At 44.7% G+C, this 12,591-nt stretch overlaps 3 protein-coding genes across 3 annotated transcripts; 1 reads left to right on the top strand and 2 right to left on the bottom strand.

Moving 5' to 3' along the window:
• Nucleotides 1-6,477: 6,477 nt before the first annotated feature.
• On the bottom strand, nt 6,478-8,721 carry LOC311317455 (uncharacterized protein; the record flags this gene model as incomplete). The annotated part of the gene is made up of 3 exons (XM_084448537.1): nt 6,478-7,492; nt 7,688-7,906; nt 8,472-8,721. 3 exons carry the CDS (start codon nt 8,719-8,721, stop codon nt 7,299-7,301), a joined length of 663 nt encoding a protein of 220 aa, XP_084304663.1. The 3' UTR covers nt 6,478-7,298.
• Nucleotides 8,722-8,892: 171 nt separating this feature from the next.
• LOC311317456 (serine/threonine-protein kinase Nek4-like) lies at nt 8,893-9,887 on the bottom strand (the record flags this gene model as incomplete). The annotated part of the gene is made up of 1 exon (XM_084448538.1): nt 8,893-9,887. A coding segment is annotated over exon 1 (930 nt), but the record flags the coding sequence as incomplete, so codon positions are not given.
• Nucleotides 9,888-10,004: 117 nt separating this feature from the next.
• On the top strand, nt 10,005-12,261 carry pin4 (protein (peptidylprolyl cis/trans isomerase) NIMA-interacting, 4 (parvulin)). The gene is made up of 4 exons (XM_084448286.1): nt 10,005-10,296; nt 10,534-10,604; nt 11,233-11,352; nt 11,980-12,261. Exons 1-4 carry the CDS (start codon nt 10,269-10,271, stop codon nt 12,136-12,138), a joined length of 378 nt encoding a protein of 125 aa, XP_084304412.1. The 5' UTR covers nt 10,005-10,268; the 3' UTR covers nt 12,139-12,261.
• The last annotated feature ends 330 nt before the right edge of the window (nt 12,262-12,591 follow it).

Raw genomic sequence — 12,591 nt, forward strand, 5'->3', positions numbered from 1 at the left:
AATCCAGTCATGAGACAAGATGTTATGAACATACTGTTTATTTATGTTTCAGATACATCTGAATATGTCATTGTATAACTCCCTTCAAGGAGATAATAAATTAGACAATAAATAATACCAAATAAATAATAGACATACAATTACTTAATGTCAAATAAATACTAGACATACAATCACTGAATGTCAAATAAATAGCAATCTCGACAATAAATGATTGACAATAAATATAGGTTCAACACAATCTGCAATTTTGTCTTTTCAAAGACTGAGCGAAGAGCTTGTATTTCCTGACAGATTCTTTATTCAGCTTCTCTGTAGGCATTCTGCAGTCACCATTGTCCTGTAAGAAAAGAAAAATAGCTTTAATGTCTGACTCAAGCCCAAAGGTCAAGAAAAGAAAAGTCAGTGGGCTTCGCTATCAAGCACTAAGGATTTTAGGTATTTTGAAGTACTGGGACAAGATGGCGAGTGACAGAAATTGGCAGGTGAGCACATGAAAATGGCTAACAGGAGAATGTCTTACTGTTAAGAATTATAAGCATATGTGTACTTCAACCAATGATCACACACTAAATTCCCCTCACCCCCCAAAACCCTGACACAAAACAGTCTTCAGATTCAATACGGCGCTAACCTTGCAAGGGCTTTCTGATGCTTTACTTGTATTTTCCAACAAGAATCATTCAAACAAATAAAACAAAAATGTTAATAATTAATAGTAGGCTATATTCTTCTCTATCTAAATCTGTGGTCTGGTAATAGAAGCCACAAGGTGTCTCTCAAGACAGGTATGGTTATGTTAAACGTGTCAATGTGTCAAGACACACTACTAACATTACACAGAGCAACAGTGCCACTTTCAGGTGTGTGTTGTTAAAGTTGTATCTCAGGCATGTTGAGCCCATGCTAGCCCACTAGTCGATACACTGTGTCAGGGTGCGTATTAAAAATGCTGAGCTGAGGATAGAAAGAATGCAGTATAGCTGAATGTATGGAGTTGTGCTGTAACTACAGTCCTGCAACTGTGTAGCCGACCAAAGACACAACCATGTCCTTAACCAAGCCCCTGCTCTAGATAACTCACCTCCAGGGGACTCCAATCCTTAACGTTTTTCTGTAGAGCGTCGGTAGCATTGTTCTTCAGAGTCTTCATGCTAAGCGCAACAGCAAGCGCATCTCTAAATGTCTTCTGGCAACTGCACTGCAATGACACACAGAGAGACGGGCTCAGTTAACAGGGTTTTCTCCTCACACCGTTAGGTTGCTGGTAAACTGTCCAAAACCAGCTCAGGAGGATGCTGATTGGATGAAATGTTACTTACTGTGTTTGTGGTGTATGCCATGTCTCCTGTTGGAACTTTGACAGTTTGGTGGATGTCATGTCCATGTTTCTATGGAGTGGAGAAAGAACAGTTAATACACTTGATGATATCAAGACCTTTAACATACTGTGAGTTGGATCAACTATAACAATCATTCATCAATTAATATACATTTTCTGTATATTCTTCTGTGGATGTGATCATGGCACAGCAGCCAATTACTGTCCCCAACCTGGGCTGCACCTTCTTCAACCAGTTAAACAACTTGTATGACAATTACAGAGGGACCTCATTGTACATGTAGTGCAACTTACAGTATCAATCAATCAATCAAAGCTTTATTTGTATAGCGCATTTCAAACCCAGAGGCCACACAATGCGCTTTATAGTATGTACAAAGAGGTATGTGAACTGTAAGATATTAGGAAGAATATAATACTTACAAACGTTATGTCAGTTAGATTTGTTTGAAGATGTTTCAAGGCGTCGATGATCCTTAGGAGGAGGTCCTCCTGCTCCTGGCATTGCTGGTGAATGGCGGCACCCCTGCAAAGCCCCAACAGGGTGAAAAGTAAAACCATGGACTTGATCATTTTGTCCTGCTCTCTCTCTGTTTCTCTCTCTATCTCTCGTTGGATCTCTCCTTCTCTCTCTCGACTGAGGCTGTGAAGTGGTTGTGATCAGAGCAGTGCTCATGGCTCTTATATAGTAGGAACCGCTACGGAGGAAGTAGTGTGGCGGGTGTGAGGAAACCATGATGTCACTCAACAGACCCAAAGGTGTCAAAGGTGGAATCAATTTGATCATATTCCTACCCATGGGAATCACTGTTGTGATAAGCATCTCACAAAATGATTGTACAGGTGTCTATCTTGAGGCCCCTCAGCATGGTTTTCACCTTGACATAAACCAACAGTTAATTTGTTAGTTGACGGACATAGCAGCATACTTGTTCTAAAACAAACTTCTGCTCCACACTTGACAGCTTCCCTCTGACACCCTAGTGTGACAGATGGCCCTGCTTGACTAGGCGGATGTGGTCGATGAACCCCAAAGCACAGATTAAATTATACTGTACAAGTTGCTTTTAGTAAACATTTGGACATATTGACTATGTTGCATATTGCATACATATTGACCATATTGATTACATATTGGGGGGGGGGGGGGTCATCCAGTCAATTTATCTGCCCCTGTTGTTGTGATTAAGGCTTTCTATAGAGATAGGTAGATAGATAGATTGTTGATTGACTGTTGTTGCTGTGTTGTTTACAGTATTTGTGTTAATTTCCTTGTGAACAGTAAATAATCACATAATAACATGCTCATCATTTATGCAATCACATTCACATGACCAGCATAATTGCACAAAGTGCTCAGAATGGTGAGACCATCACCAAGGGACTAACTGAAGGAACCATAGAGACACACTTCAGAAACAGCCATGGGCCGTCTGAAGAGGGTGTGCAGTACCTGTGGTTGCCAGTGGCTGAGAGGTCATACTGATGAGGGAGACCCCAATCATACTGTACTTGTCCTCATTTGAATAGGGATAGTACAGTAGCCTTCTTCTCCTTCGTATGGGTTGGTTGTAATTGTCCTCTCCCCCCAGGCTCTGGGCCGAGGGGCTATCCTTTTACCACCCCAAGCCTGGGTGAGGGGTCACCCGTGCTATATATCTGGGCACACCTCCAGGAGCCATGTCACCATTTCATCATCCACAACCGTCAGGCCACGCATTCCGTTGGGTGCCCGATATATCGGACAGTCCTGGATGACGTGGTCTGAGGTTTGTTCCTCAGAGCCACACTCACACGCCGCACAGGATACCAGACCCCATCTGAGCATCGATGAGCAGAAGCGTCCGACGCCGGTCCGGAGACCATTAAGCCTCACCCACGCCGGACTGGGTAACTCCATCCCGGGAGGGGAAGGACCGGCGGCCGGGATGAAATCAGTCTGCAGTTGTTTTCCTCCCTCTCCGCATGCCAGGTGTAGTCCGCCCATCCTGCCTCTCTGATGTTAAGATCTCTGCATTGCTGCAGAAGATCCCGTGCTGCACAAAAGGGTGTCTGGACTTGAGACACGGGGAGGCTCTGCTGTTGCAGTGAGCCTGTCGTTGAGCAGGTGGTCAGGCTCCACGGACCGGCAGGCGAGATGTGCTGTGGTTCCTGTGCGGCGGAGGCCAGCGGGCTGGATGCCTGCGAGGATGGGACGGTTGTCGACAGGAGTGGGACGCAGGCATCCTGTCACGATGCGCAAGGCTTGGTTGATAGGCGGATCGATGAGACGGGTGTGAGAGCTGCGGCACCAAACCGGTGCACAATATTCACTGGTGGAGTAGACCAGGGCTAGGGCTGCTGTACGCAGTGTTTTTGCGCTGGCGCCCCAGCCTGATCGGACCAGTCGCCTCATCAACGCCACATGAGCTGTTAACTTCTTGCGCAGTGACTCAAGGTGTCGGCGGAACGTGAGCGACCTGTCCAATGTCACGCTGAGATAGGTTGGTTCAGCGCTGCATGACAGGAGTCTTCCATCGATGTGCACTCGGAGCTCACGTCTGGCTTCCTTGTTGTTTAGGTGGAAGGCCACCAACACTGTCTTTGCCTCGCTGAGCTTCAATCTCCATTTCCGGAGGTATGCCTGCATGTCTGCATGTCCTGGCACAAGGTCTCCTCCACGGCCTGCCAGTCTCCAGCTGAGTACACCAGCGCAAGATTGTCTGCGTAGGCATACTTCCTGGAGACTACAGTACAGTAGCCTGTCTAGTAGTGACCTCTTACAAGCGCTTGTGGTGAGAGGGCCTTCATTGGCATGCTTTCATCTTCCTGTGTGTCGCATAGACCAAGTTGAACACTAGACAATGTCCCAATATGTTGGTCGGCCTATACACACCATTTTGTACTTGATGACCTTGGACTGATTTAAATTGAAAACCACTATTGTTTTTATTAATTAAAAACCAATGTATCTACCTGGTCATTACCTTGGACTGTCACCTTTATTTAAAGATCTTGAACATGCACAAGCTTCTCTTCCTCAGGTTCATATTAAGAAACCATGGAATCCACTGTTTCAGCATGGATGCTGTAACAGTGTATTTGCACACATATTCACAAAAGGCTTAACTATCTATACCCAAAACATTAGTTGAGTGAGGTTAGAGTGCAGTGAATGATTCTACATAAAGCTGTCATTTAAGTATGTTTTTGAACGTATCATTTTCTATTTACTGGTCATTATTACTGAAAGGCCAGGCCTAAACAGTTTTGTAATACATGTAATAGAAATGCTGTGTCATTCCATAAAAAGCATGCTTGCTTATTATATTGATTTAGCATTCAAGCAAGTTTGATGACTCATTCCGGAAAGTGTTTAAAAGGTGTCTAACTTGGAATTCATGTCATCAAAAGAGGAAGCTGCCACCTTCGCACACCAGAGCCCAGGGAAACATGTGAGTGTGAAGGTGTAGGTGAACGGGGGAGTGGAGGAACATTTATTCCTATTCCAGTCCAGAGCAGGTTGAGGTGTTTTATATGTGTTCTTATTGTGTATATTGTGTATACAGGTGCACCTCAAAAAAGTAGAATATTTTGGATTATTATACGCATTATTTTGCGTAATTTAATTCAAAAAGTAAAAATATTATTTATATTCTAGATTCATTACACATAACGTGAAATATTTCAAGCCTTTTTTGTTTTAATCTTTATGATTACAGCTTATGAAAATCAAAAACCAAAAACCCAGTATCTCAAAATATTAGAATATTACATAAGACCAATAAAAAAAGGATTTATAATAGAGAAATGTCGACCTTTTGAAAAGTATGTTCAGTTTATGCACACAGTACTTGGTCAGGACTCCTTTTGCCCAGTTTACAGCGGCCATGTGGTGAGGCACGGAGGCAGGTTACGGACGCCCAGGTTGCTTGGATAGTGGCCTTCAGCTCGTCTGCATGGTCGGGTCAGGTGTATATTGTAAATGCTCAAGCATTTCAGTTCTCAACCCAGAAAACTGTCATATGAGCGTTAATCAAATGTGTCATTAACTTGTCTCCAACAGTCAACTTTTCCGTCATCTTTGTGTTCTCTTTAGGCTCCAGACCGCAGAGTGGTTTCCGAGGAACAGAGGAAGCCCGTCTGGTTGAGCTCGTTAAGAGCCACCACCACCATCACCAGAATAAACACAGCGCCAGTCTGTAGAGCAGCTCACTGGGAGAGCCGGCTCCACCCTGATTCTAGATAGCCAGGTCTGTGAGATCTTGATCAACAGTTGATGTCCTGAGAGAGAGCGGCATGCTTTACTGATTCAAACAAGCACTTGCCCACGCCATTCAGGTCCAGGGTCAAAAGTGGCAAACTTTGGTCCACGTGGGGAGGTTCCAACCTGTAGGTCAGCCTTGCCAGTGGGTCAGGGAAACTGAAACTTCCCCAAAAAGTCCCATGAGTTAGAGGGACACACTGTGGCTTATGGAGGGAAAGTTGCGTCTACCTGTGCAGTGGGTGGGTGATAGAAGCATGGGGTGGATGTCATGGGAACACTTGTGGCTAACCTTAAGAGAGAGAGAGAGAGAGAGAGAGTGTGCATGTGTGTGCATGCCATGAGTGTGTGCATGTATGGTGTGTGTGTGTGTGTGTGTGTGTGTGTGTGTGTGTGTGTGTGTGTGTGAGGGGGAGAGAAAAAACGATGCAGCACTAGATGGTGTTAGATAGGAAGCTAGGCTTTCCGTTAAGACAGCTTCTGCGTATGATACCAGTCATTACACACACAGATTCAGCACACAAGAGTCTAACATAAGCCTGGGATATCAACCACAAGAAAGACATGTAGCCTATCTATGGCTGGTGAATGGATCATATCAAATTACAATATTGTTTAGGTGAAAGTAAGTGGATGATGACTAGCCCTGAAGTTATATCAGTCCGTAGAAGGTAAAGATGATGAGTTACGGTTGGAAACACATGCAGATTGTTGGCCACAAACACCCACAGTAACCACATATGAACAAGACTGAGAAGCTGTGCAACATTACACCACATACATTGCAATCAGCAAAAAACACACACATGAACACATGAAATGTTAGCAAATCAAATAAATAAATAAATCTAGCATATTATTTATAATTTAAAGGTACCATGTACAATGAAATGCTTCTTTGTGCCCAGAATGGGTCTGGAACCTATGACCCTGAGAGTAAGAATCTCATCTCACTGGGCAGCTCAGTCAGTAAAGGAATAAGAAAGAAAAGAAGAGAGCAGAAGGTACAGTTCCCATCCCTGTCTGGAATAGAGGTGATGCCAACAGCTACATCTACAACTACAGACCTAGCAAATTACATAACAATCCCTTACACACAACACAGAGACACAGATGGGACATAGGCTTACACAGCCAACGAGACTGCAGCCATTGGTTCAAACGGCGTCAACTGATCTGTCAGAAAACTAATCTGTGCCTGATAAATGTTATATGATCAGCCCTCGGCCAACATTGGATATGGCTAACACACGACTCTGGTGACCTGTTCTTCCACCTGGAATGGGCAGTCAAATGTCTTCTTTATAGGATATTATAACAGTAAACAGTGATCTTTGGAGACTGCCATAATGTGAAAAGATTTTTAAAAAGTTGGGTAGATCTGAAAAAAAGAAAGTCATGACACATTCAGAAACAGGAAACGCAGTGGTGGAATTCTGAGAAAGGTAAGAGGCTGAAAAAAAGATGGTCACGTCTAGTCATCTCTATCCATCGCAAGCATTATGCAATATCACCCTTTCATGTGATTTGTGAGTTTAGTGTGAATTGCCAGTGTGTCATCATCAGCATCAGTACCACAGTCTTCTACCAAGCCAATCCCTTTGGATGTGGCAGCACCTAGTCAGTAGAATACCAAGATAAACATTATGCTAATCTCCTCAATATATGAGCAACATAGGTGAAGTCATGGGTGAAGTCCTTTTGTGTCCAGGGTTACTTCACAGCTCGCTCCATGAAGGTCACACTCCAGTCGTACACTGCCTCCTGTTCAGTGGTGAATATGAGATGGCAAGTTTCCAGGCAGTCGGATCCTAATTTGTGCTCAAAGCGAGGCTTCAGGTCTTCTGGACTGAAGCCTTTCTCAAAGTGTCCTCTGATCTCCTTGTAGAGAGAGGGGCCAATGTCCTCTGAAAGGTGAACAATACTTTGTCAATAAAGTGTTTGCGTTTCTGGCCCTTTGAATAATTTATATTACTAAAAACATAATGGTTATGCATTTTACATTATAAACCTCATGAATATATAGTCCTACATCTCTAGAATATCTTTGAAAAAAGCTCAATGTTTTTATTTCCCTCCTGCTATGTGAATGATGTGCTTACCCATGATGTACCTCTCCCTCAACGTCTTCAGCGTGACGGACAATCCCCCAGCATCCCTCAGCTGAAACTCCTCCTCCACAATGTCCCCACCCCTGTCATCAGTCAGGTCCAAGGCAGCTCGGGCACCGTGGACAACGCCCATCACATCTCCATCTTCCTCCTCTTCTTCCTCCTCAAAGTCATCAGGATACTCCCCATGCCCTGCCCCTTCAGGATTCACTGCAAACCAAAGGTTAAAGGTCATGCCTGCCCAAAGCACTCCTCCATCGTATCCCCGCATCCCCACAGCCTGGGAAACAGACTTGCGTTCTTTGCTGCCTGAACGACACATCATGTGTGCGTAAAGCTGCATTTACTGATTTTATTTTACCACTAGATGGCAGTAAGGGACATGCACAAACTTGTTTACAAACAAAACAAATGTCCAGAGCCATATAAGGCACGAGGGGCGGAGAAAAGGCAAGGGCTGGTTATTGACAACACTGCTAGAATAACAGCTAGGCGACCGGTAGGGATGAGTCGTTGAAGTATGATGCTATTAGGACGCTGTGGTTCAATTAAACAATCTGATATCAAGTGGTTTTAGGTAAGGTATAACTAGTAGGATTTGTCACTCAAACTTGGCCCCTCCTCCCTGCTCCCCCCCCCCCCGACCCCTACAACGACAGACCGCGCTTGGCCATGACTGATTTTACATTGACAGGCTATTACAGTTGGTGATCCATTGTTGGACAGTGTGGACTGCTGGTCCGAGCCTTTTCATAATTGTCCTAGTTTGCCTTACCGTTGGGTTCCACTGAGACGTCCTCCACGGGAGTGGACTGCTGCTCCCCGTGCTCCTCTGCAGAGGACAGGCTGTGGTCATCATCATCAAAGTCCTCTGAGTAGTCAGACTGGCCCCCGGCACTGGCTACATCCCCTTCTGCTTCAGCATCACCCAGGCAGGGTCCCACACTGTCATCTCCCTCATCTGCCTCCTCCTCCTCCTCCTGTCCCTCCACCTCCTCCTCCTTCTGTCCCTCCTCCTCCTCCATCTCCTGTCCCTCCTCCTCCTCCTCCTCCTCCTCCTGTCCCTCCTCCTCCTCCTCCTCCTGTCCCTCCTCCTCCTCCTCCTCCTGTCCCTCCTCCTCCTCCTTTCCCTCCTCCTCCTCTTCCTCCTGGTTCTCTGTGAGGGGCAGTGTAAGAGGAGCCGAGGCTGCCATTCTGCCCAGGCCTCCTCCCTCTTTGGTGTAGTCCCAGCTCTTCTGAGGGGCTGGTGACGAGCAGTTCCCTCCCCATGGGTGGATGGATCCAGGATCCACGTGACATGCTGTCTCCTGGTGTTCGTCGACAAACTGTCTGAGGCGCTTTTGAACGTAGGCCATGCCCAGTATGGAAGCAGCGCTAGGTCTTCTCTCAGGGACAGGCCTGAGCATTCTCTGAATCAGGGAGGGGATGTTGTCTGAATACACCTCAGGCACAGGACTGTAGTCTCCTTTGATGATCTTGTAGAACAAACTCAGGAGGTTGGTGGCGGTGAAAGGTGGTCTGAGGGTGCAGAGCTCGTAAAGCAAGCAGCCCAGGGCCCAGATGTCTGACTTGGAGCTGTACGGGACATCCTGACACAGCTCGGGGCTGAGGTAGCTGGGCGTGCCGATGCATGTGCGAGCCATGTCCACCGTGTTGGTCATTACTTTAGATATACCAAAGTCCCCAACCTTCACCAAACCACTCTTTGTCAGCAGCACGTTGGAGGTTTTAATGTCCCGGTGGAGTATTTTAGCTGAGTGTATGTAGTCTAGGGCCATGGCGATCTGTATGAACCAGTCCATGATCATTTCCTCTGGGAAATAGTCATCTGTGCCTCTCTCTTTGACTTTGTCATCCAATGTCCCGCCAGCACAGTACTCCATCACTATGTAGATGCATCCATCGTTTGAGTTCAGGAAAGCATTGTTACACTTCACAATGTGGGGGTGCTTCAGTCTCCTGGTGATTTCAGCTTCTTGTAGAATTGCCCCATTTGACTTTGTCTTGTGAGAGCCTGCTTGTATTCTCTTCACTGCTTGCAGTTTCTTGGATTCCACATGTTTCATGAGAAATACATCTGCTGCTCCCCCCTTGCCCAGACAAAGAATGTTCTCGTACATTTCCATATGAGATCAACTTGCAATATTTACATGCGTTACATTAAAGCTCGAATCAAACTCTTGTGAAGTAAACAACGGACACCGGAAGGCTGTCAAGAAAAAAAAGAATAGCCTGTCACCTGTCTTGTGTTGTCTCGTTCTCATAGTAACAGTCGGCCCCCAGAGGTATTTCTATTGGTCAAAAAGCTAAACAAAAACAAAACTCCACAAAAGCACGGAAGTACCACGCATAATTCCAAAATGCAGCTATGCATCAGTGAGTGTTCTGGACAACAGCCCAGACAATTATAATGCGGCCGCTGTTTCAAAGGGCTTGTTCACAAACACGAAAACGGAGTGACGTTTGCGCTGCGGCGCCGGCGAGCAGTTCACCGCATGTTTATGTCCGGTTAACTGTACAGCCTGAATAGCAGTGCTGTCGAGCGCCTTGGCAAAGTTTTACACTCTTTAAAATGCCACCAAAGGGTAAAGGTGGCAAAGGTTAGGACTTGAATATATATATAGTATATACAGCTAGTATATAGTTATTGAATCATATTTATGGATAGTTGTGGGAGATGGTAACGTTAGCTAGCAAGCTAACTAGCAAGGTAACTTAGCTAGCAAGCTACAACTACTAGCTATGCTGCTTTGGCTACCAGCAGTATAGCTATGCCAGCCTACCACACGTGCCATATGTTGAATAAGTGAATAAAGAGTATAATTATTTTTGACCAGGTGCTGGTGCCTCAGGAGGTGGGGAGACAGAGAAGAAGGAGAAGCCCCAGAAAGGAGGTACTGCTGTGAAGGTAACTTGCTTGCTAGCTAGCTAACTGGTTAGAAGCTGTCCTGCATGTGGCTAGCCTGCTAACTGGTTATCCAACTTTAGTCCACCTGCAGGAGCAACCAAATATACGAATATTTGCTTAGTTCAGTCCATGGTTCAATCATAACAGCACGTGGGGCATTGTTTACACAGAGAATCTGCTGCTATGAAATGATGGATGGATGGATAGAAGATCAGCTACTGTAACTTTAAGACAGGATTCCCACATCTGGGACTAGACAACCCACAATACCTACTATTTACAGATAATGTAATTTATTATAATAATAATAATAATAATAATAATAACAACTATAGAGTGTTTTCATGGCTGGCCATGTTGGAGGTTTAAGCTTAGGTTTAGCAGTAAGCTCAGGTTTAGGCTAACGACTAGATAGATAGGTAGATTGATAGGTCTATCTACCTGTCTATTGATCTATCTATCTAGCTAGCTATCTACATTCAGTAGCTTCAACCTCCAACATGGCCGACTGATGACGGGCTGTGAAAACCCTCTATAATAATAGTTATTAATTTATTATTATTATTATTATTACAAGCCACAATGCTTCAAGTTTTGTTCATGTTTGGTGTTGTCATCTCTTTCCCAGGTTCGACATGTCCTTTGTGAAAAACATGGCAAATGCATGGAAGCGATGGAGAAACTGAAGGCAGGGGTTCGTTTCAGTGAAGTCGCCTCGCAATACAGCGAAGACAAAGCCAGACAAGGAGTAAGAGATCATTTCAGCACTCACTTATCAATTAGAAAAAAGGAAACCTGCACTCTGTTGAAAAATCCAAAAGATTTTAAACCTCTGGATTATTTTGGGATTATTCCTTTTTCCCCCAGTGTGCATGTTTGTATTTTCTACTTTGTACTTGACCTACATACATGATGACGACCTCCTTCTACAGGGCTACACATGTCATTTAATTTGTTAATATTGCTAACTTATCCCCATGTCCTCTTCAGACGTAATGGCTGTATCTGTTGCAGTAGGCTTGCTGTACCAACCGTAAAGGTCTCAGTGTCACTGAGACACTGTGTGTCCTACCATGTCTCTGTGGGATGCACAGCTGTCTCAACACTGAATGAAAGCACCGTTGCCTAGATTCCATAGGACTGTTCTGTTTTACCCTACTTCCCAGAAGTCTGTAATACAGCTGTGAGTGTGCTGTACCTGCAATTCTCCACTAGATGGCATAATATTCCAACTGTATGAAGTCATTTTGCTAATACAATAATGTCATGTCTACAGAAAATCTAATATGTAATGTGTTGATCATCTGATGCAGGGTTTTAAACCATGTCACACGTTGGCTAGAGATGAGTGTGTGACTTGTTTTGGTGGGGACAGGGTGACCTGGGCTGGATGACACGGGGGTCGATGACGGGGCCGTTCCAGGATGCAGCGTTTGCCTTGCCCATCAGCTCCATGGACAAGCCTGTATACACAGACCCTCCCGTCAAGACCAAGTTTGGCTATCACATTATCATGGTGGAGGGCAAGAAGTGACACATCAGGAAACCCGTTTTGCTTTTGGGAGGCAACTGAATGATTAGTCTCATCATAACCCGCTTACCGCTTTGCTTACTTTTATTTCAAAATGTTTGTACAAAATTTGTTTTGGTTTTTCTTGGCTACAAGCTGTCTATGTAACAATAAATTATGAAATGCTCAAAAAAGGGATCTTGTGCCCTCTTTGTTTTGAGCAGTAGGCTTTCAGTATATTTAGCAAAATAAGGAAAGTTATTGTCAATATAGATTTACATTAAGTGAATGGACAGACAATTGACAGGATGACACATTTGAACATATGAACTTTAATAATCCCCGTAGGGGGAAATCCCAGCTATCCCTATTAGATAAAATGTTAAAGTGAAAATAATGCCTTCCTAGTCGTTAGGAAGGAAAAGCCATGCCTCAATAGCTCATTGGCTCAAAGATATGGAAAGAGATGACGTAGTA

Source organism: Borostomias antarcticus (genome assembly GCF_949987555.1).
Source record: "Borostomias antarcticus genome assembly, chromosome: 14".
NCBI classification, from domain to species: Eukaryota; Metazoa; Chordata; class Actinopteri; order Stomiiformes; family Stomiidae; genus Borostomias; species Borostomias antarcticus.

Bases quoted from the DNA above. Each gene is read 5' to 3' on its own strand.
- pin4 (XM_084448286.1), top strand. From the start codon at position 10,269: ATGCCACCAAAGGGTAAAGGTGGCAAAG. The intron at 10,605-11,232 runs GTAACTTGCTTG...TCTCTTTCCCAG, and splicing joins AAGGAGGTACTGCTGTGAAG to GTTCGACATGTCCTTTGTGA. The intron at 11,353-11,979 runs GTAAGAGATCAT...TGGTGGGGACAG, and splicing joins AAGACAAAGCCAGACAAGGA to GGTGACCTGGGCTGGATGAC.